The sequence below is a fragment of the Microcaecilia unicolor genome, chromosome 2 (assembly GCF_901765095.1).
Source record: "Microcaecilia unicolor chromosome 2, aMicUni1.1, whole genome shotgun sequence".
NCBI lineage: Eukaryota > Metazoa > Chordata > Amphibia > Gymnophiona > Siphonopidae > Microcaecilia > Microcaecilia unicolor.
The window spans coordinates 564,256,771-564,280,607 of NC_044032.1; the positions used below are offsets into that span (position 1 = coordinate 564,256,771).

Consider the following 23,837-nt stretch of genomic DNA (forward strand, 5'->3'; position numbering starts at 1 on the left):
AAACAAAAGCGTCCAGGACTACAACCATGACTTTTTGTTGTAGACCTGTTTTCAGAACAAATAAGACACAAAAAGGTGCCCTAAATGACCAGATGACCACTGGAGGGAATCAGGGGTGACCACCCAATACCCGCCTAATGGTCACTAATCCCCCTCCCACCACCCAAAATGTGACTAAAAATATGACGTCAGCCTCCATGACAGCTGCAGAGCAGCATGCAGGTCCCTGGAGTTAGTGTAGTGATCGGTGCAGTACACAGTGGGGTACCCAAGTCCCTATCTCGCTCTACCTGTCACACTTGTGGTGGAAACTCTGACCCCTCCCAAGGTCACCAAAACCTTACTGTACCCACATATAGGTGCCCCCTTCACCCATAAGGGCTATTATAGTGGTGTATAGTGGGGGACAATGGATTTTGGGTGGGTTTTGGAGGGCTTAGGGGACAAGGTAAGGGAGCAAAGGTGAGATGTGTGCCTGGGAGCATTTTTATGAAGTGCGCAGAAGTGTCCTCCAGGGTGCCCCATTGCTCTCCTGGAATGTTTGCGGGACCAGTCTACTAAAAATGCTGGCTCTATCTATATCCCAATGGCATGAATCTCTATGTTTTGCACCTATTGGTGGTATTTTTTTTTAATATGGACCAAAAAAACAAAAATCATAAAGCCTTGTTCAAAACAGTATTTTTGAAAAAAAAAAGATAAGCATTTTTCTTCTTTCCTTCTCGGATTTTGGACATGTTGTGCAAAATGTCCAAAATCGGACTTGGACATCACATTGAAAATTCCCCTCCGTTATAAAATACTGGTATGAGTGGCAGAAATTGCACCTACATTGCAGGCATGGCCATTTACATCTGTTTGAGATGTATTTGCTTATGACTTGTAACATTTTATTTTATTTATTGTGAGCCACTTTGTTATAACCTTTATTTGATGGAAAAGCAGTATATCGAGAAACCAGCCGAAATAAGTCAGTGACTAGATTATTTCAGAACACATTTAAATTAGTATATTTAATATTCTACATACATACTTGCAAACTGTGCCCACTCTCCTTCCAAACTCTACTTCTTTGCCTACTTCCCAGCAAAGTATGTGTCGTCATGTCAACGCGCATACTTTTGTAACAGTTGTTCTCCGAGGACAAGCAGGCTGCTTGTTCTCACGACTGGGTGACGTCCGCGGCAGCCCCCACCAACCGGAAAAAAGCTTCGCGGGACGGTCGGCACGCAGGGCACGCCCACCGCGCATGCGCGGCCGTCTTCCCGCCCGTGCGCGACCGCTCCCGCCAGTTCCTTTTTTTCCACGTCTGGAGAGAGTCGTGCCTCGCCGCTCTCTCTGATTCAGCCGCCGGATTTCGATCGCGTTTACGCGGATCGTGCTTTTTCTTTGTTTATCGTTGTTAGTTACCGTCCGGTTTCTTTTTAAAAAAAAAAAAAGAGAAACCCTGCGCGTGTGGAGCACGCGCTCCCTTTTTCCCTCGCTTCCAGCGGGGACGCCACATTGCGGCCTAGTGGCCGCACGGTCGTTTTCCTTTTCGTGGTGTGATTTCAGCCACCATTGACGACTTTGACTTCGCCGACGCGATTTTTCCGTCGATGTCCTCAAGGGTCCCGAGTGGATTTAAAAAGTGTGGTCGCTGCGGCCGGCCGATCTCGCAGACCGACACCCACGCTTGGTGCCTCCAGTGCCTCGGGCCGGAGCACAATATCAAGTCGTGTTCCCTGTGTCTCGGTCTCCGGAAACGGACTCAGGTTGCGAGGCAAGTTCTGCGGGACCGTCTTTTTGGAACTTGCGCCGGCCCCTCGACGTCGACCTCGACGGCATCGGTATCGACGCCCGGTCCTTCGGTACCGGTATCGATGCCCGAGACATCGGCACCGATGGCATCGACCCCAGGAGAACAGGTCCCGTCGGCCCGCCGGTCCGCTGGCGAGGGTAGAGGTGAGCGGCCGCGTGGGCAGTCGGCCCCGGTCACTCCCTCAGCCCGTGGCCCTCGGGACCGAACCCTGTCTGACCCGGCTCCCCGGGACCGAGGGGGATCGTCCTCCTCCTCCTCCATACCTCCCGGCACCGGTGACGCGCATCGGAAGAAAGACAAGAAGCGTCGTCACCGGTCGCCCTCGGTGCATCCGGACATCGGAGAGGAGGCGGCGCCGAAGCGTCATCGTCGAGAGGAGAGGTCCCCGTCGGTCGTGGAGGTACCGACGCGTCAGGGTTCCGGCACCTCGGTGCCGTCTCCTGGCCCCCATCAGCTTCTGGCACCGACACCCCTACCGGCCCCACCGCCTTTCCCGGCAGCGGGCCTGGACGAGTGCCTCAGAGCCATCCTTCCGGGGATCCTGGAAGGGCTGATGCGCCAGGCTGTGCCGGCGCCGGGGGTGCTTGCGCCCTCGGCGCCGATGTCTGTGGCGCCGGTGAGCTCTAGCCCGGCGCCGGGGCCGTCGACACCGCCGCCGCTTGCGGCGCCGGTCTCGACCGCCACGCAGGTGGAGTCCCCGTCGACGTCGATGGAGGGAGCTCCGTCCCCGCCGGCGCGGGAGTCCACCGCTCGACGACACCGAGACCTCGGTGCCTCGACGTCGAGCCGGGCCCGGTTCAGGACTCAGCTACATGAGCTTATGTCCGATACCGAGGATGAGGACTCGTGGGGGAAGAGGAGGACCCTAGATATTTCTCCTCAGAGGAGTCTACGGGCCTTCCCTCGGACCCCACGCCTTCACCGGAGAGGAAGCTCTCACCCCCCCGAGAGCCTCTCCTTTGCCTCCTTTGTGCGGGATATGTCTATCAGCATTCCCTTCCCCGTGGTCTCTGTGGAAGAGCCGAGGGCCGAGATGCTCGAGGTCCTCGACTATCCATCGCCACCTAGAGAGTCCTCCACGGTGCCGCTGCACAATGTCCTCAAGGAGACACTGCTTCGGAACTGGGTGCGACCGTTAACTAACCCCACCATTCCCAAGAAAGCAGAGTCCCAATACAGGATCCACTCCGACCCAGAGTTAATGCGGCCCCAATTGCCCCATGACTCGGCGGTCGTGGATTCTGCTCTCAAGAGGGCACGGAGTTCGAGGGATACCGCCTCGGCGCCCCCGGGGCGGGAGTCTCGCACTCTGGACTCGTTTGGGAGGAAGGCCTACCAATCCTCCATGCTCGTGACCCGCATCCAGTCATACCTGCTCTATATGAGCATTCACATGCGGACCTATGTGCAACAACTGGCGGACCTGGTCGAGAAGCTCCCGCCGGAGCAGTCCAGGCCTTATCAGGAGGTGGTCAGGCAGCTGAAGGCGTGCAGAAAGTTCCTGTCCACGGGTATCTATGACACCTGTGACGTGGCATCTCGTGCTGCGGCCCAAGGTATAGTGATGCGCAGGCTCTCATGGCTGCGTGCCTCTGACCTGGACAACCGCACCCAGCAGAGACTGGCCGACGTCCCTTGCCGGGGGGATAACATTTTTGGTGAGAAGGTCGAGCAGATGGTGGACCAACTGCATCAGCGGGAAAACCGCTCTCGACAAGCTCTCCCACCGGGCGCCTTCAGCATCCACCTCAGCAGGTGGACGTTTTTCCCGGGCCCGGCAGGCTGCACCCTATTCTTTTGCAAAGCGTAGGTACAACCAGCCGGCCCAAAGGCCTCGTCAGGCACAGGGACAGCCCCAGCGCGCTCGTTCCCGTCAACAGCGTGTGCCTAAGCAGCCCCCTGCGCCTCCACAGCAAAAGCCAGGGACGGGCTTTGACTGGATCCACGGGAACATAGCCGCCCTCAAAGTGTCCGTACCGGACGATCTGCCGGTCGGGGGGGAGGTTAAAATATTTTCACCAAAGGTGGCCTCTCATAACCTCCGACCAGTGGGTTCTCCAAATAGTGCGGTGCGGATACGCCCTGAATTTGACCTCCCTGCCTCCAAATTGTCCTCCGGGAGCTCAATCCTTCAGCTCCCATCACAAGCAGGTACTTGCAGAGGAACTCTCCGCCCTTCTCAGCGCCAATGCGGTCGAGCCCGTACCACCCGGGCAGGAAGGGCAGGGATTCTATTCCAGGTACTTCCTTGTGGAAAGAAAACAGGGGGGATGCGTCCCATCCTAGACCTGAGAGGCCTGAACAAATTCCTGGTCAAAGAAAAGTTCAGGATGCTTTCCTTGGGCACCCTTCTGCCAATGATTCAGAAAAGCGATTGGCTATGTTCCCTGGATTTAAAGGATGCATATACTCACATCCCGATACTGCCAGCTCACAGACAGTATCTCAGATTCCGCCTGGGCGCACGACACTTTCAGTACTGTGTGCTGCCCTTTGGGCTCGCCTCCGCCCCACGAGTGTTTACAAAGTGCCTCGTGGTGGTGGCGGCGTACCTACGCAGGCTGGGAGTGCACGTGTTCCCATATCTCGACGATTGGCTGGTCAAGAACACCTCGGAGGCAGGAGCCCTCCGGTCCATGCAGTGCACTATTCAACTCCTGGAGCTGCTGGGGTTTGTGATAAATTACCCAAAGTCCCATCTCCAGCCCACCCAGTCTCTGGAATTCATAGGAGCTCTGCTGAATACCCAGACGGCTCAGGCCTTCCTTCCCGAAGCGAGGGCCAACAACCTCCTGTCCCTCGCTTCGCAGACCAGAGCGTCTCAGCAGGTCACAGCTCGGCAGATGTTGAGACTTCTGGGTCATATGGCCTCCACAGTTCATGTGACTCCCATGGCTCGTCTTCACATGAGATCTGCTCAATGGACCCTAGCTTCCCAGTGGTTCCAAGCCACCGGGAATCTAGAAGATGTCATCCGCCTCTCCACCAGTTGCCGCACTTCACTGCTCTGGTGGACCATCCGGACCAATTTGACCCTGGGACGTCCATTCCAAATTCCGCAGCCCTCGAAAGTGCTGACGACGGATGCATCTCGCCTGGGGTGGGGAGCTCATGTCGATGGGCTTCACACCCAGGGTCTGTGGTCCCTCCAGGAAAAGGATCTGCAGATCAACCTCCTGGAGCTCCGAGCGATCTGGAACGCACTGAAGGCTTTCAGAGATCGGCTGTCCTACCAAATTATCCAAATTCGGACAGACAATCAGGTTGCAATGTATTACGTCAACAAGCAGGGGGGCACCGGATCTCGCCCCCTGTGTCAGGAAGCCGTCGGGATGTGGCGTTGGGCGTGCCGGTTTGGCATGCTCCTCCAAGCCACGTACCTGGCAGGTGTAAACAACAGTCTGGCCGACAGACTGAGCAGAGTCATGCAACCGCACGAGTGGTCGCTCCATTCCAGAGTGGTACGCAAGATCTTCCGAGAGTGGGGCACCCCCTCGGTGGATCTTTTCGCCTCTCAGACCAACCACAAGCTGCCTCTGTTCTGTTCCAGACTTCGGACACACGGCAGGCTAGCGTCAGATGCCTTTCTCCTTCATTGGGGGACCGGCCTCCTGTATGCTTATCCTCCCATACCTTTGGTGGGGAAGACCTTACTGAAGCTCAAGCAAGACCGCGGCACCATGATTCTGATAGCGCCCTTTTGGCCCCGTCAGATCTGGTTCCCTCTTCTTCTGGAGTTGTCCTCAGAAGAACCGTGGAGATTGGAGTGTTTTCCGACTCTCATTTCGCAGAACGACGGAGCGTTGCTGCACCCCAACCTTCGATCCCTGGCTCTCACGGCCTGGATGTTGAGGGCGTAGACTTCGCTGCGTTGGGTCTGTCTGAGGGTGTCTCCCGGGTCTTGCTTGCCTCTAGGAAGGATTCCACTAAAAAGAGTTACTTTTTCAAGTGGAGGAGGTTTGTCGTTTGGTGTGAGAGCAAGGCCCTAGAACCTCGTTCTTGCCCTGCACAGAACCTGCTTGAATACCTTCTGCACTTATCAGAGTCTGGCCTCAAGACCAACTCAGTAAGGAATCACCTTAGTGCGATTAGTGCTTACCATTATCGTGTGGAAGGTAAAGCCATCTCTGGAGAGCCTTTAGTCGTTCGATTCATGCGAGGCTTGCTTTTGTCAAAGCCCCCTATCAAGCCTCCCACAGTGTCATGGGATCTCAACGTCGTCCTCACCCAGCTGATGAAACCTCCTTTTGAGCCACTGAATTCCTGCCATCTGAAGTACTTGACCTGGAAGGTCATTTTCTTGGTGGCAGTTACTTCAGCTCGTAGGGTCAGTGAGCTTCAAGCCCTGGTAGCTCATGCTCCGTATACCAAATTTCATCACAACAGAGTAGTGCTCCGCACCCACCCAAAGTTCCTGCCGAAGGTGGTGTCGGAGTTCCATCTTAACCAGTCAATTGTCTTGCCAACATTCTTCCCCAGGCCGCATACCCGCCCTGCTGAACGTCAGTTGCACACATTGGACTGCAAGAGAGCTTTGGCCTTCTACTTGGAGCGGACACAGCCCCACAGACAGTCCGCCCAATTGTTTGTTTCTTTCGACCCTAACAGGCTAGGGGTCGCTGTCAGGAAACGCACCATCTCCAATTGGCTAGCAGATTGCATTTCCTTCACTTACGCCCAGGCTGGGCTGGCTCTTGAGGGTCATGTCACGGCTCATAGTGTTAGAGCCATGGCAGCGTCAGTGGCCCACTTGAAGTCAGCCACTATTGAAGAGATTTGCAAGGCTGCGACATGGTCATCTGTCCACACATTCACATCACATTACTGCCTCCAGCAGGATACCCGACGCGACAGTCGGTTCGGGCAGTCGGTGCTGCAGAATCTGTTTGGGGTGTAAATCCAACTCCACCCTCCAGGACCCGAATTTATTCTGGTCAGGCTGCACTCTCAGTTAGTTGTTCTTCGTAGGTCAATTTCTGTTGTACCCTCGCCGTTGCGAGGTTCCATTGACCTGGGTTCTTGTTTTGAGTGAGCCTGAAAGCTAGGGATACCCCAGTCGTGAGAACAAGCAGCCTGCTTGTCCTCGGAGAACGTGAATGATACATACCTGTAGCAGGTGTTCTCCGAGGACAGCAGGCTGATTGTTCTCACCTACCCTCCCTCCTCCCCTTTGGAGTTGTGTGTTTCATCTTTTGCTAGTCATTCAACTGGCGGGAGCGGTCGCGCACGGGCGGGAAGACGGCCGCGCATGCGCGGTGGGCGTGCCCTGCGTGCCGACCGTCCCGCGAAGCTTTTTTCCGGTTGGTGGGGGCTGCCGCGGACGTCACCCAGTCGTGAGAACAATCAGCCTGCTGTCCTCGGAGAACACCTGCTACAGGTATGTATCATTCACTGAACTTCATAATATTCCATTTACACACACATGTTGCTCCATATGAGTGGAAGTGATTTTATAAAATTATCCGTGTAAAACATTGTCCCATATAAAATCCCCCCCCCCCCCCCCCCCCCCCCAAACGATCAGAAATTCGAGGTGTAAGACTGTTCATGCCCTCCGGAAGAGCAAGAAAGAGAACAAAGCAAAAGAATGCTGAAAAATCTTCACAGGAAATTGCAACCTGGCTGCCTTCTTTTATAGACCAAACTGCTTCAGTGTTGCAATCCTTTCAGAACGTACCATATTTAAAGAAGGTCTGCTTTCTTATTGACAAAATGTTTGTTTATGATTCTGCTTCAGATTTATGGATAATCTGCAAACTGAGCTCCTTGAGATTGAGTTCCTGTCCTATTCTAAAGGAATGAATACCGTTAGTGAAGAAGACTTTGCTCATATTTTATTGCGATATACAAATGTAGAAAATACGACTAGTTACTTGGAAAATGTGCGACACAGTATGCCTGAAGAGAAGGTACGTATATCTCATGTTGTACTGAGCAAATGATGGGGTCTACAAAACAAAATTTCTTTTGTAAACCAGGAAATAGTTATGTGGTAATTTGAGATATCTTTACCAAACTAAGGGTGCTGTTTACTAAGGTATGCTAGCGTTTTAGCGCATGGTAAAATTAGTGCATGCTAACACTAGAGACACCCATATATTCCTATGGGTGTCTCTAGTGTTAGAGCGCACTAAAAACATTAGCGAGTCTATAGTACGGCTTAGTAAACAACGCCTTAAATTAGACCAACATAACATTTGTCTTCCCGCCTTCCTCCCGGGGACCGACGTTGCCTCAGTTTGTCCTGGACGATTCTGAGACTCAACTCCAACACGCCTGGCTTGGTGAGGTTCTTATTAATAACTCGAAGATATGTCCATTTCAAAACACAAATAGTTTACAGTTGTTGCAATTCCACTAGTTCCTTTAAAGCAGGTCCCCAAAATACAGCTTCTCACTTATGGCTCAGTATAGTCTTTCCGGATCTGGAGCCAGGAGTCACTGACTTTCTCTAGGCGCTGCCAAGGGCAGCCCTAGCAAGCAACATAACCCCCCTCACTTCATTCTCCTGTGTCTAATTTGCTTTTCTCGTATCTGTTATACAGTCAGTATAAGGTCCTCAGTCTGCAGGGGCAGAAGGGACTTTTGTAGTTGCCTTTCAGTCTTTAGTAATTGAAGTAACCCTCAGGGGCCCACGGTTCACTGTTTCCAGCACAAACCTCTTTTCCTTCACCTCTTATATATACAGAGGTTGAAGGGACCCCCTCCCTTACTACCAGCCTCAAACACCTGGATTCCACCCACTTGGGTCAGGTTTGAGCAGTTTAGCACAAATACTAGCTACAGGCACCGCTTCTGTAGTGAGCTTCACCCTGACTCCCCTTTTCACACTCCAGGGTTTCTGTTATCAATCACTCTTCCACTTCTCACCCACTTTAGAAAATAGGGCTGTTATAAATCCTTTTAGCCTTTTCCCTTGTACTTTGGCCAGTGCAGAGGTATCCATAGGTTCACACTCAGCTGCTTCTCTCCCTCGGGACAAGTCCTGAACTCCTGCTGCCGGCTGCCAGTCCATCAGCTCCTCTCCTTGCATGCTTCCGTCGGCAGCCTGAACGGAAAAATTATTAGATCGGAGGTTCTGAAGCAGCTGTGGCGAAACGGAGGCCAACGTTAACCACGGTTCTAAGTACATGGAGGAGCCTAAGAGAAGCTAAGTACCTTCTCGAGTTTTCAGTTTCTTGACATCTGCAAGTTTAATGATACACTGAAATTTATAAAATTTAATGAATGTTTAAAATTAAAGTTTTGGAGGTTTTTTCCGATGATGAAGAAGCCCTAGCCCTTTCACCCGTTCATTCAGGGGGAAGGTGCTTCTTGAGGTTTTCCCTCCTATTTACGAATGTATAACAGATTACTTGCATTATAGTTTCCAAGTGTTTGTAATTTTTTTATTTTAATATCTACAGGCTTATCCATGTGTAAAATCATTTTAACATGCAGTAAAGAACGATTACTGCATCAGTGAGTGGCACCTCAGTGCACCTCAATGGGTGACGGTAAGGGCTCCCCCCCCCCCCCCAAATGGCTGTGCAGCCAGTGCATACTTACTGCACAGCCATTTCATTTTTTCTTCACTTTTACCCGCTGCGGTAAAAGGGGCCTTGGCACATGGCAAATCTGGGTGCCACTGCTGCCGCAAGGCCCCTTTTACTACTTACTACTACTACTTAACATTTCTAAAGCGCTGCTAGGGTTACGCAGCGCTGTACAATTTAACATAGAAAGACAATCCCTGCTCAAAGAGCTTACAGTCCTTTTACTGCAGCTTAGTAAAAAGACTCCTGTATTAAATTTGGAAAATATTTGTAAGAAGAGTGCATCATCCTGATGCAGAACTAATGCTTGAAACTATAGAGCTTTACAGAGCTAAGTATTGTACTCTTCTGAAAACCAAAACCTTTTTTGAATTCACTATGAATACTGATTATTTAAAAGAAAAATGTCAAGAGGGACTGTTGATTATATTTACAGAAGGATGTTTGAACATGTGAAACATGTGGAAAAAGTTCTATAAATTCTGATATTATGGTACCATAGTTCAACTTAAGCACATAACTTGATGAAAAAAATACATTTAAAACGTTTTTTTTTTTTCATATTATGTGAGAGATCTTGTTGGAAGATATTCTATTGATATTTTACCTCTTTTTGGCCATTACTTCAGACCTCTTAGAAATAGGTGCATTTTTCCAAGTATATATTAGATGCCTTGTTACAAATTAACCCCTCTGTCAGATAACTTGGAACTGTTTATTTCTTTGTCCCTGAACAAGACAGAGGATACGATGAGGGTACATGCTAACAGTTATCCATTGATAAAAGAACAGATAGAAGACAGTTAGGTTCAGCTTCGTAAGTGGGGGGGGGCGTTCCTTGATGCAGGGCCCTTTTTCCAAGCTGCAGCAAAAGGGGGACTGTGCTGGCAATGGCACGTCTTTTTCACGTTCACCAAGACCCCCTTTTACAGCAGCAGGTAAAAGGGAAGTCTCTGTTTCTTACAGGAAATGGCCCTGCAACAAGTAAAGCACATTGAGGTGGCGGTAAGGGCTCCCGTGCTAACCCGGTGGTAATCAGGCAATGCTTGGTACAGTCCGAGGTGCTAGGGGGTGAGAAGTACCACCGGGCTGCAGTAGCACGGCAGTACTTCCTGTTTAGCGAGCGGTAGGTCTGCATTAGGCTTACTGCCGCTTAGTAAAAGGGGGCCCACAGGTTTTTGTGAAACATGTGCCATGTCAGAACAGTATCCCCTAGCCAACTTCTTTGTTGTATCAGATGAGTATACGACTTTTTAAAAAAATGTTTTGAAGTATTTTGTATATTTAAAAGCTTAAAAAGAAAAAAATGCTAGTCACAAAAAACTATAAAGTTACTTGAGACTAAATATAATTTTGAAACTATAGTATTTGTGTATGGGCATGCCATTCTGTATATAATTTATATGCAGTTTTAAATCTGGAAATCAGAATAATGGCATGCATGTGTCTGAGTATGTACATAGATGCCAAAATTATGTTTAAATGCTATTCTGCGCTTTGCAATTCCTGATCCCATCTCGGAGCTTGCCCGTTGTCTGGCTGGGCACTGGCCCAATTTTGATCCTGAGGGTCCGTGTAATTTCAGGGCTCCTTCTGCTGCCTGTTTTGGCGTACGCAACTTCGGATTTGGCTGTCTGTCTTCCGTCCTGCTGTCTTGGTGCCAGCGTGAGGCCTGCCTGACGGAGCGGTTGCCGGGTTGGTGCGGGGTGCGCGATTGGGCCGGTGATTTCGGTCTTCGGGCACCTCTCGCCTCATCCGCACTGCTGGTTTCCTCTGTGGGTCTGCCTGGCGTGCTCTGCTCTGCTTGCGCTCCCGTTGCTGCCGCTCGACCACTGCCTGTAGGATACTGTGCTGCTGCCTTCCCCCAGCTTGTCCGCTTCTCCATCGCAGATCTTCGCTGCTGCCTTCGCGATCTTCTGGTCTTCCCTGGCTCTTCCTCTTCGGCCGGCCAGATGGAGTCACAGTGGAGGAGGTTCCTGGCTCGGAGAGTCCTGACGGTTGGGGCTGCAGAGGATGACCGTTTGTCCGCCATCTTGTTTCAGAGGATGCCTGCCTTTGGCTTCGTCTGGCCTCTGTATGCTGCTGGTTCTTCAGTGCTTCATTTGGGGATCACTTTGCAGGACTTATTCACGTCAGCCTGGTCTTCCATCATCCCTCTTGGCCCGCTTGGACTTCTGCTGTTCCTCTTTGCCTCCTTTGCCTTTCCCTTCTTGCCTTGTCCTCCCGCCCTTACTGATGAAATGTAACTGTACTGTATTTATTTTAACTAGTTCATTGTAAGCCGCTTTGGGGCTGCAACACTGCGGCAAAAGGCGGGGTATAAATGATCTGAAATAAATAAATTCTGTAAATATGCACATATATTACCACGTATTTACAGGTAGACATTCACATAGGCAGAGTCTATGCAGAGCATGGGTGTAATTTAAAGAATACTAAGTTATGTATGTATTACCCGAACTTAAGTGCTCACACTTGTGCCAGAGAGCTGGCATACGTGCTCACATCTTACCTATGGGTGCATATTTTCACTGTTATGCTACTATTCTATAAAAGTGAGAGTATATGTTTCTTTTCAGCATAGGCTCCTACCAGATGCCCAATTATAGAATTAAACCAAATGAGGGTATTTTTATAAGGAGGTACCTACTTTAAGGTTGAAAATGGATGCCTACTTAGGCTTTAGTTTATAAAGGAAAGTAAGTGCCTAATTTTCTTTATTAAATACTGGTGTATGTAGCATAACTCATGCCTACAATTATACTAACCCTAAAGCTGGTGTAAATATTTCCACCTATATTTACTACTACTACTATTTAGCATTTCTATAGCGCTACAAGGCATACGCAGCGCTGCACAAACATAGAAGAAAGACAGTTCCTGCTCAAAGAGCGTACAATCTAATAGAGAGCGTACAATCTAATATTTCTAAAGAACGCATATAAGTGATAAGATTTTATGATCCTTGCACATGCTCACTGTCACGAAACACCTAGTCATCCGCCTGGGGTTACCCCGCGGTCTATCCCCAGCACAGCTCAGGTCCACCTGCACGCTCGTGCTCTACACTAGCACACTTCTCCTACCGAATGGGTCACAACTGCCTCTGGGCAAGTCTCCTGTGCTCAAATTATGTCTAGTGATTTCTGGGTTATTGGGGCCACACTCCCAGTGGTACCACAGTTCCCAGAAAGCACCCACAGACCCAGCACTCAAACCACCAGGATTCTTTATCAGTCCAGACAAGCAGAACAAACAAACAATTGTGTTTATTCTCAGAACTTGGAACAGTGGACAAAATTGTGCAATTGGCAAACAATAACAGGTAACTGAAATATGGATCAATTATAACACTAACTAAACATCTATATACTGTCTAAACAGTACATGGGAAGATCAGGACATATAATTGTTCACAGAGCCTTAGCAAAGAATTATTCACAGAGCCTTAGCAAAGAATTGTTCAGAGAGCCTTAGCAAAGAAATCTGTCTCCCTCTTCTTCTTCCAGGCCAAGACTGAAGCAATAGCCAGCACTATTGGACAATTTCAAAACTCCAGGCCAATCAGAGCCCAGAACAGTCAAGTTTCAAATAAAAACTGGTTACATCAGTGCAAGCTACTTCCTATTATCTGTGTGCCAACTAAAAGAAAGACAAGTCAGTCCTGTGTAACAGCTGTAAGCATAAACATGTACCATCTGCAGGCCAAACAGGAGAAATACACTTCAGACATATTTCAGACAGGAAAATATCCAATACATTTTACAGGCTTAAAACACACTGGGCCCTTTTACTAAGCTGTGGTAGGCTGTACACGCCCAAATGAGACTACCGCTAGGCCAGTGCACCCTCCTGGTGGTAATTTCAGAGTTGGTGTGTGCCCATAACGTCTGGATGAATTACTTATTCCCTCCTACATGCGCCATTTCCGGTGATAATCTGCACTTAGCACGCGCCAATCAGTCACCGTGCGTGTAGTGCTTGAGCTCTTACCGCTAGATCAGTGGGTGGCATTAAGGGCTCAGGCCGGTTTTGGGTGCGTGCTGGTTTCATTTTTAACTCGGGCCCCTTTCCCATCCCATTAAAAAAAAGCCATTTTTTGCAGACATGGTAAAAATGTGGCCTGGTGCACACCCAGTACACATGCCTAGACTACCGCAGGCCACTTTTTGCTGCGGCTTAGTAAAAGGGCCCCACTGTTTCTTGCCCACAGTCCACCCATATGTAGGACCACCAGGAACATACATTCCATAGACTCTTTGTGCATTCTTATAGAACCACACCCAGGAGACAAGAGAATCTTAATGGCCGATATTCAGCCTGCGGGAGGCAGGCTGGCTGAATCCTGTGATTGGCGCTGAGCCCGGATATTCAATGCCAGGTCATTTCTGGTGACTGGCATTGAACATCCGTGGTTTTTTTGTGGGGGGGGGCGTGGTTTAAACTTAACTGGCCAAGTCAATATTCAGCACTGGACGGTTAAGTTTGTAGTGGCCAAAGTTAGGCCTGCTATTTGGGCGGCCCGATTTGGCCGCCAAACTTAGCCGGTGATGTTCTGAATATTCACGACTAGCTGGTTAGCTACTGTTAGCCTTATTCTATAAAGGTTATGCTCCTAATTTAGGAGCATAGTTTACACTCCTAAATTTATGCTCCTAATTTAGGAGTATAATCTATTTTGGAGCATAGAGTATTCTTCTAATTTAGGAGCATAAATTATGCTCATAATTTAGGAGCATAAATTTTAGGAGCATAATCTTTACAGAATAAGGACAGATATGCTAAGCAGTAATATTCAGCGGAGATAACCAGCTATCTCGTGCTGAATATTAGTGCTTAACTGGTTAAGGAATCTGCCAGGAGCTGTTCCTGGCTGGTTAAATAGTGCTGAACATCAACCAGTTAGTGCCTAAAACTAGGCTCCTCCTTATAAAATTACTCCCTAAATAAAAAAACAACAGAATTTTTAATATGTATATTAAATGAATATGTACATACACACACATTTAGGGGGGAATTTGTCAAGCAGCATTAGGACCTTAACATGTATTAAGGGAATTAACGCAAGCTAAATGCTAAGAAGCCCATAGGTATAAAATGGGCCCTCTTATGTACATTGTTGAGATGTTTGGAGGTGCAATACAAGTTGTATGCTGATGACATACAGTTTGTACTGCCTGTCGAGAACTCTTTTGAAGATACTTTTGTTAAATTGAGATTTTACCTTTCAAAAATATTGCAATGGATGGAAGGAAATCGTTTGAAATTCAACATTTCAAAAACTCAGATTCTTTTCGTCTCTGGTACAAAAGGGGTAAATTGTCCTAAGATTTTTAACATTGACTCTGCTAATATCCCTATTGTCCATCAGATTAGAAATTTGGGGATGCAACGACACTACATTATCTATGAAAAACCAGGTTGGAAACATAATAGCAAAGGTATTTTATAAATTAAAAATTGTACGGCGTATTAGATCACTGGTTTCTGTCAATCTTTCGCAAAAATGTTCAGTCTGTAGTTTGTCCACTATTAGATTACTGTAATGGTTTGCTAATGGGGATTACCAGTAACATGCTGAAGGTGCTACATGTAGTTCAGAACACTATAGCCCGAGTAATTAAAGGAGGTTCTTGTTATGATCATGCTACTCTAAATTTGAAATCACTTCATTGGCTCCCTGTAAAATTTTGCATTGAATTTAAAATTTTATTACTAGTTTTCAAAATATTGAATGGTAATATTTCACCAACTCTTAGTGCCACTCTAAGATGTTATCAATCTACTCGCTCTCTGAGATCATCTCAGAGGGTGCTTCGATGTCTGGAGTGCAGGTGAAGGCTGTCCATTCCCCTGCTGGTGGCGGTGAGCCCATGAGCAGGTCTTCGCCTGTCTCGAGGGCTCCCGCGGTACAGCCCCCCCGGGATCGACCCTCTTCGGACCCGGACCCGAGGAAACGTTTGGATTCGACGTTTTCCTCTTCGGTACCGGGGGGTACTGAGGCCATGCGTCGTGCTAAGGCAAAGAAGCACCGGCATCAGTCACCCTCCAAGCGTGGTACCGAGAGCTCTGGGTCGCCGGCACCCAAGCGTCGACATCGGGAGGACCGCTCACCCTCCATTCAGGAGGTGTCGATATGTTCCCCTGTGGACAGCCCGGTACCACCTCCATCCCCGGAACAGATTCGCAGCTCGTCGCCGGTACCGGCCCCACCGCCTTTCTCCACAGCCTCTCTGAACGAGAGCCTCAGGGCCGTCCTTCCGGGGATCCTGGAGGAGCTGTTTCGCCCTTCTCCGGTACCGGGGGTGCTTGCACCGCCGGTGCGGTCGAGTGAGGCGACGGCTGGGCCCTCGTCTGCGGTGAGGACGCCCGCCCCGGTACCGCTTGCGGTGCCGGCCGCCTCCCAGGAGGGCTCCCCGACGACGTCGATGGAGGGAGCTCCATCGTCTCCGCTACGGGAGTCCTCTTCTCGACGCTCCCACCGTGGCCGTGTTTCCACGGAGTCGAGGCGGGCGCAGCTTCGGACCGAAGTCCACCAGCTGGTGTCCGACACTGATGAGGAGGCCTCGTGGGAAGCAGAGGAAGGCGTCAGATATTTCTCTGACGAGGAGTCTGACAGTCTTCCTTCTGATCTTACTCCCTCAGCAGGTGGTCAGGCAGCTGAAGGCGTGTAGGAAATTCCTGGCCAGGGGGGTCTTTGACTCTTTTGATGTTGCATCCAGGGCCACTGCGCAGGGTGTGGTGATGCGCAGGCTGTCATGGCTGCGCGCCTCCGACCTGGAAAATTGAATCCAGCAGCGGATTGCGGATGCCCCTTGCCGGGGGGACAATGTTTTTGGGGACAAGGTCGAACAGGTGGTTGAACAGCTCCACCAGCGGGATACCGCTTTCGACAAGTTCTCCCGCCGGCCGCCTTCAGCCTCTACCTCTTCGGGTAGATGTTTTTATGGGGGAAGGAGGACGGTTCCCTATTCTTCCGGTAAGCGTAGGTACAATCCTCCTTCCCGCCAGCCTGCTGCTCAGGCTAAACCCCAGCGCGCTTGCTCCCGTCAGCAGCGCGCGCCTCAGGCCCCTGCGGCTCCCCAGCAAAAGTCAGGGGCGGGCTTTTGACTGGCTCCTGCAAAGCATAGCCGACGTTCCAGTGTCTGTGCCGGACGGCCTACCGGTCGGGGGGAGGTTAACATTTTTTCACCAAAGGTGGCCTCTTGTAACCTCCGATCAGTGGGTTCTCCAAATAGTCCGGCTAGGGTACTCTCTCAGTTTGACCTCAAAGCCTCCAAATTGCCCACCGGGAGCTCAGTCCTTCAGCTTCCAGCACAGGCTGGTACTTGCAGAGGAACTCTCCGCCCTTCTCAGCGCCAATGCGGTCGAGCTCGTGCCACCGGGGCAAGAGGGGCTGCGATTCTATTCCAGGTACTTCCTTGTGGAAAAGAAAACAGGGGGGATGCGTCCCATCCTAGACCTAAGGGCCCTGAACAAATATCTGGTCCGAGAAAAGTTCAGGATGCTTTCCCTGGGCACCCTTCTTCCCATGATTCAACAGGACGATTGGCTATGCTCTCTGGACTTAAAGAATGCCTATCCGCACATCCCGATTCTGCCAGCTCACAGGCAGTATCTTCAATTTCGTCTGGGAACACGGCATTTTCAGTACTGTGTGCTACCCTTTGGGCTCGCCTCCGCGCCCAGAGTGTTCACCAAATGCCTAGTCGTAGTAGCGGCTTCTCTACGCAGGCTGGGAGTGCATGTGTTCCCTTACCTCGACGATTGGCTGGTAAAGAACACCTCCGAAGCAGGAGCTCAGCAGTCCATGCAGGTGACTATTCGACTCCTGGAGCTGCTAGGGTTTGTGATAAATTATCCAAAGTCCCACCTTCTTCCAGTTCAGAAACTCGAATTCATAGGAGCTCTGCTGGATTCTCAGACGGCCTGTGCCTACCTTCCAGAGACCAGGGCCGACAACCTGCTGACCCTTGTCTCCTCGGTGCGGGCGTCTCAGCAGATCACAGCTCGGCAGATGTTGAGATTGCTCGGCCACATGGCCTCCACGGTTCACGTGACTCCCGTGGCCCGCCTTTTTATGAGATCAGCTCAATGGACCCTAGCCTCCCAGTGGTGCCAGGCTGCTGGGAGCCTAGAGGACGTGGTCCGCTTGTCCACGAGGTTTCTCCTCTCCCTTCATTGGTGGACAATTCGATCCAATTTGACCCTGGGACGTCCCTTCCAGATTCCTCAGCCGCAAAAGGTGCTGACCACGGACGCGTCACTCCTGGGGTTAGGAGCGCATGTGAATGGGCTCCACAGGGACTTGGTCCGTCCAGGAACAAGGTCTACAGATCAACCTCATGGAGTTGCGAGCGGTCTGGAATGCTCTGAAGGCTTTCAGGGATCGGCTGTCCCATCAAATTATCCAAATTCAGACAGACAACCAGGTTGCTATGTATTACATCAACAAGCAGGGGGGCACCGGATCTCGCCCCCTGTGTCGGGAAGCCGTCAGCATGTGGCATTGGGCACGCCGGTTCGGCATGTGGCTCCAGGCCACGTATCTGGCAGGCGTAAACAACAGTCTGGCCGACAGATTGAGCAAGATCATGCAACCGCACGAGTGGTCGCTCAGTTCCAGAGTGGTTCGCGAGATCTTCCAAGTGTGGGGCACCCCCTTGGTGCACCTCTTTGCCACTCAGACCAATAACAAGGTGCCTCAGTTCTGTTCCAGGCTGCAGGCCCACAGCAGACTGGCGTCGGATGCTTTCCTTCTGTTTTGGGAGGAAGGCCTCCCGTACGTGTATCCTCCCATTCCTCTGATAGGGAGGACTTTGCTGAAACTCAAGCAAGACAGGGGAACCATGATTTTGATTGCTCCTTTTTGGCCTCGTCAGATCTGGTTCCCTCTTCTTCTGGAGTTGTCTTCCGAAGAACCGTGGAGATTGGATTGCTTTCCAATCCTCATCACGCAGAATGAGGGGGCGCTTCTCCATCCCAACCTCTGGTCTCTGGCCCTCACGGCCTGGATGTTGAGAGTGTAGACTTCGCCTCCTTGGGTCTGTCAGAGGGTGTCTCCCGAGTCTTGCTTGCTTCCAGGAAAGATTCTACCAAGAGGAGTTATTTTTTCCTCTGGCGACGGTTTGCTGTGTGGTGTGATGGCAAGGCCTTAGATCCTCGTTCTTGTCCTACACAGACCCTGCTTGAATATGTTTTTATCTACCTCTCTCTAGACCCCCGCAGGACCCTTGCCCACGGAGGTGTACAGAGGGGTTGTTCTTCTAAAATCTTGTTAATCACCCCCTCCCTGAATTCCAGTGACACCCCATTCCATGGTGTTATGTCTCGGGGTTCTAAGGAGCGCCTCCGGTCATGGAGGCGTAGGGGGGGTGACAGAAGGCGCAGTTCAAATCTAATTCCCATGACCACAGCTTTCTGTCTATCTGGATCTAAGTGAATCTTTGGCCATTTATGTTCCCACATGAAATCTATGTGAGTGTGAAAGAATCTTACTTGTGAGTGTAGTATTCTGTGAAACAGGTGGAGGAGAGAGAATAGATTGAAACAGAGACTGGAGAAGTTTAGTGAAAGAAATAGTATTTTATTCTCACCCAAATCAGGACTTCAATTTGGTACAAACATCAGACAGATTCTGGGTTCAACCGGCTAGAGCTTCGCCTTCAGAGATTTCGGTGGGGAAAGAATCCGGTTTTAGCTCAGCTCTGCATTTCTTATATAGTATTTCTTCCCCATACAAGTCAATTGGAGAGAGACTTTTTTTTCTAATCTTTCTTCATACTTAACCGCAGGTCAGGTGCCCACCTGCCCCTCCTCTCAAAGATTTCTTCAAAGTGCCAATTTCAACACTTTTAAAACCTCTTTCCTAATATTGAGAGAGATCTGTGTCTTTTATCTTGTGATACTGGGAGCCATTTTATAAAGACAAACTCCATTTTAAGAACCAAGCTTTTTACCATTTTTGTCATTAATTTCTACATCTTAAGTGTTACACTCAATTTGAAAGTTGTACCAGGTTTCAATAAGATTCACCAAGCAGTCCTGCTCTTGCAGGCTCTCTGCTATAAGGCCATCAGCTGATTATCAGGCCTAGTCAGTGCTTTTCAGCTGTTTAAGCTATGTAACTTGGCCCACCACTATTCCAGTGGATAGGTCTCAAGCTAGGACACATATTAACAAATACCTTCTACATTTATCGGAGTCTGGTCTTAAAACCAACTCTGTAAGGGTTCATCTTAGTGCGATTAGTGCTTACCATTACCAAGTGGAAGGTAAACCGATCTCTGGACAGCCTTTAGTAGTTCGCTTCATGAGAGGTTTGCTTTTGTCAAAGCCCCCACTCTCCTACAGTGTCATGGGATCTCAATGTCGTTCTCACCCAGCTGATGAAACCTTCTTTTGAGCCGCTGGACTCCTGTCATCTGAAGTACTTGACCTGGAAGGTCATTTTCTTGGTGGCAGTTACTTCAGCTCGCAGAGTGAGCTTCAAGCCTTGGTGGCTCATGCTCCTTATACCAAATTTCATCATAACAGGGTAGTCCTCCGCACTCACCCTAAGTTCTTGCCGAAGGTGGTGTCGGAGTTCCATCTGAACCAGTCAATTGTCTTGCCAACTTTCTTTCCCCGTCCTTATACCCGTCCTGCTGAATGTCAACTGCACACATTGGACTGCAAGCGAGCATTGGCCTTCTATCTGGAGCGGACAAGCCCACACAGACAGTCTGCCCAACTTTTTGTTTCTTTTGATCCCAACAGGAGGGGAATGGCTGTCGGGAAACGCACCATATCCAATTGGCTAGCAGATTGCATTTCCTTCACTTACGCCCAAGCTGGGCTGACTCTTGAGGGTCATGTCACGGCTCATAGTGTTCGAGCCATGGCGGCGTCAGTGGCCCACTTGAAGTCAGCCACTATTGAAGAGATTTGCAAGGCTGCGACGTGGTCATCTGTCCACACATTCACATCTCACTACTGCCTTCAGCAGGATTCCCGACGCGACAGTCGGTTCGGGCAGTCGGTGCTGCAGAATCTGTTTGGGGTTTAGAATCCAACTCCACCCTCCTAGGCCCATTTTTATTTTGTTCCAGGCTGCACTCTCAGTTAGTTGGAAAAGTTTAGGTCAATCTCAGATATGTCCTCGCCATTGCGAGGCCCAATTGACCAATGTTTGTTGTTTTGAGTGAGCCTGGGGGCTAGGGATACCCCATTTGTGAGAACAAGCAGCCTGCTTGTCCTCGGAGAAAGTGTATGCTACATACCTGTAGAAGGTATTCTCCGAGGACAGCAGGCTGATTGTTCTCACCTACCCGCCCGCCTCCCCTTTGGAGTTGTGTCTTCCCGTCTCTTGTTTTTGCTTGGTACGGGACTAGCGAACACAAGCGATTCCGCGCATGCGCGCATCACGGGCGCGCAAGAGAACTAGCAAACTCTGTTGCTAGGAAGATCTCCGATCGGAGGGGCTGCCGTGGACGTCACCCATTTGTGAGAACAATTAGCCTGCTGTCCTCGGAGAATACTGTCCCGTCCCGGTCCCTTACCGTGGCTCCCAACGCGGGGGGCGAAGATCGACGGAGGCCGCAGGATCCAGGGCGGCAGGGACGAGTCGCCGACGGGGCCGGCGCTGCCGCGGGCCGCTCCGAGGCCGGCGAACCGCTGGAACGAACGCCGGTCTAGGAGAGGGGAGCACGCCGGCTAAGATGGCGGCGCTGGCATTGTCGTCTCCCTGGCTCAGCGCGGACCAGTGAGCCCGCTCCGCCTACTCGCGCCGGATTGGCGCATCGCAGCGAGAGACTCCGCCTGCAAAGTGGCCTGGCCTATCCAGGCGCACCTTGCCTGCCAGAGGTGAGGGGATTGGTTCCTCTTCTAGGAAGGAGGGAACTGGCGGGAGATTTAAACCACGAAACAGGAAGAGTCAGTGCTTCCGTTTCGTTCGTCAGAAGCCCACACAGTGGATCGGAATTGTTGCCTCCCGAGACTGTGTCCTCTGCACTAGCCGTCCTTGCTAGCCACCTCCAGGGACTGTGTCCTCTTCGCTAGCCGTCCTTGCTAGCCACCTCCAGAGAGTGTGTCCTCTTCGCTAGCCGTCCTTGCTAGCCGCCTCCAGAGACTGTGTCCTCTTCGCTAGCCGTCCTTGCTAGCCACCTCCAGGGACTGGGTCCTCTTCGCTAGCCGTCCTTGCTAGCCACCTCCAGGGACTGGGTCCTCTTCGCTAGCCGTCCTTGCTAGCCACCTCCAGGGACTGTGTCCTCTTCGCTAGCCGTCCTTGCTAGCCGCCTCCAGGGACTGTGTCCTCGTCGCTAGCCGTCCTTGCTAGCCACCTCCAGAGACTGTGGCCTCTTCGCTAGCCGTCCTTGCTAGCCACCTCCAGAGACTGTGGCCTCTTCGCTAGCCGTCCTTGCTAGCCACCTCCAGAGACTGTGGCCTCTTCGCTAGCCGTCCTTGCTAGCCGCCTCCAGAGACTGTGGCCTCTTCGCTAGCCGTCCTTGCTAGCCACCTCCAGAGACTGTGTCCTCTTCGCTAGCCGTCCTTGCTAGCCGCCTCCAGAGACTGTGTCCTCTTCGCTAGCCGTCCTTGCTGGCCAGCTCCAGGGACTGGGTCCTCTTCGCTAGCCGCCCTTGCTAGCCACCTCCAGAGACGGTGTCCTCTTCGCTAGCCGTCCTTGCTAGCCACCTCCAGGGACTGTGTCATCTTCAGCTAGACGTCCTTGCTAGCCACCTCCTGCGACTGTGCCATCTTCAGCTAGCCGTCCTTGCTAGCCACCTCCAGAGATTGTGTCCTCTTCAGCTAGCCGCCCTTGCTAGCCACCCCAGAGACTGTGTCCTCTTCAGCTAGCCGTCCTTGCTAGCCACCTCCAGAGATTGTGTCCTCTTCAGCTAGCTGCCCTTGCTAGCCACCCCAGAGACTGTCCTCTTCAGCTAGCCGTCCTTGCTAGCCACCGCCAGAGATTGTGGCCTCTTCAGCTAGCCGTCCTCGCTAGCCACCTTCAGAGGCTGTGTCCTTTTTGCGCTAGCCGTCCTTGCTAGCGGCCCTTTAGAGACTGAGTTGCTGACTACTTGCCAGGCCGACCGTCACCCCGCGGTTCCAGCAGTCCTGCTGGCCGCCTGCAGCTGGGGGCTCAACCCTCGGTGAACGGCGGTCGCCGCGGGTGAAGATTCGGGGTGCACAGCGGTCCTCGGAGGTCTTACCGGGCCTCAGGGAACCTAAGGGCTCATCAATAACCGAAACAGGACAAATACCTTCTACAGGTATGTAGCATATGCTATATGGACCAGTTTAAAAAAGCATTGAAAACTCATTTATTTCTTCAGGCTTTTGGTTCCTCTGATGTATAAATTATTTTAATACCATATAAATTTTAATCTGCTGTATATTTGAATTGTAGAATTTTTTTTGTATAGTTTGTTGTATAAAGAAATAATTTTTATTGTTTTATTTTTTTATATTTTGTATATAATTTGTTCTCCACTTAGACTTTTAAAGATATGGCGGGTTATAAATAAAGTTTTATTATTAGTGCATATTAATCCTCTTAATGGCCATTAAATCCCTAATGCTGCTTGATGAATACCCCCTAACTCTTCTATAGCTGGCCTCCAGCAGACAGCCATATATTACTGTAAAAAGTAGAGCTTTCATCTGTAACTCTACAGTTTCTAAGGAATAGTTCTGTCTGCCAACCTGAACATCACCTCTCACCAAATAATATTGACATCCTTCCAGTCACACTTCAGCCAGCAATTTAATAGCCTTAATAGAGGGACAGTTATAGGTAGTCATTGATGTGTGAGGGATCTTATCAGCGGTAGCAAAGATGTTTTCCAAGACTAAAGATGGAATGATAAAAGAATCTTAGGTAGCTGATTGGCTTATTTGTTGCTTAACAGATAAGCTGTCAAAGGTATCTTAGCAATAGAAAAATCTAGTGGTTAGCTGAACGCATCAATGCAAACTAATAGGGCTGGGGTTACAAGGAGCCCTTCAAGCGTGAGATGTTTTGGATATATTCCTTCAGTTTGTATTTATGGAAGGATCAGGTTAATCTGTCTTAGACAAACTTGCAAACAGTTTGACTTTGTTTAAAATGGCTACACTTTGGCAGTGTTGACAGTTAAACTCATGAAACTAAAAAAACACTGAAGTATATTTTGTCCATTACCCTGTATTACCTATTAGAGAACTTTTATGTTAGCAAACACAATTAAAGCTGTATAGAATAAGTAAGCGCTTTTAACAGTTGAAATGAAGTAAATTAGTTTTTAGATTCACTTAACAGCTGAACTTGTAAAAATACTATCGTTGAGTCTGACATTTGAAAAACAAACATTAAAATCCAGTCGCTAAATAAAGTGACCAAATAATGTTATGTCTTTCTGCTGAGTCAATGTATGAAGGTTTAAATTTCTCCACAGAAATGTAAGTTTGACAGTTTTGCTGTACACAAATGTGTACGTTCTGATAAAATCCAAGAAGTGGCTGCTGAAAACACATCTGTTTGTGAA

The 23,837-nt window shown here is 50.1% G+C and overlaps 1 protein-coding gene across 7 annotated transcripts in view; it reads left to right on the plus strand.

Annotated features, from left to right (window-relative positions):
- MICU3 (mitochondrial calcium uptake family member 3) overlaps positions 1-23,837 on the plus strand; it is a 195,686-nt gene that overhangs the window by 125,973 nt on the left and 45,876 nt on the right. For all 7 annotated transcript variants that reach the window (XR_003940729.1, XM_030191433.1, XM_030191434.1 and 4 more), the window contains one exon: positions 7,539-7,710. Coding sequence is in view for 6 of the 7 variants with exons in the window: in XM_030191433.1 (XP_030047293.1) it covers positions 7,539-7,710 (172 nt within the window). In the remaining variant the exon portion in view is untranslated. The remainder of the gene's footprint in view (positions 1-7,538; positions 7,711-23,837) is intronic.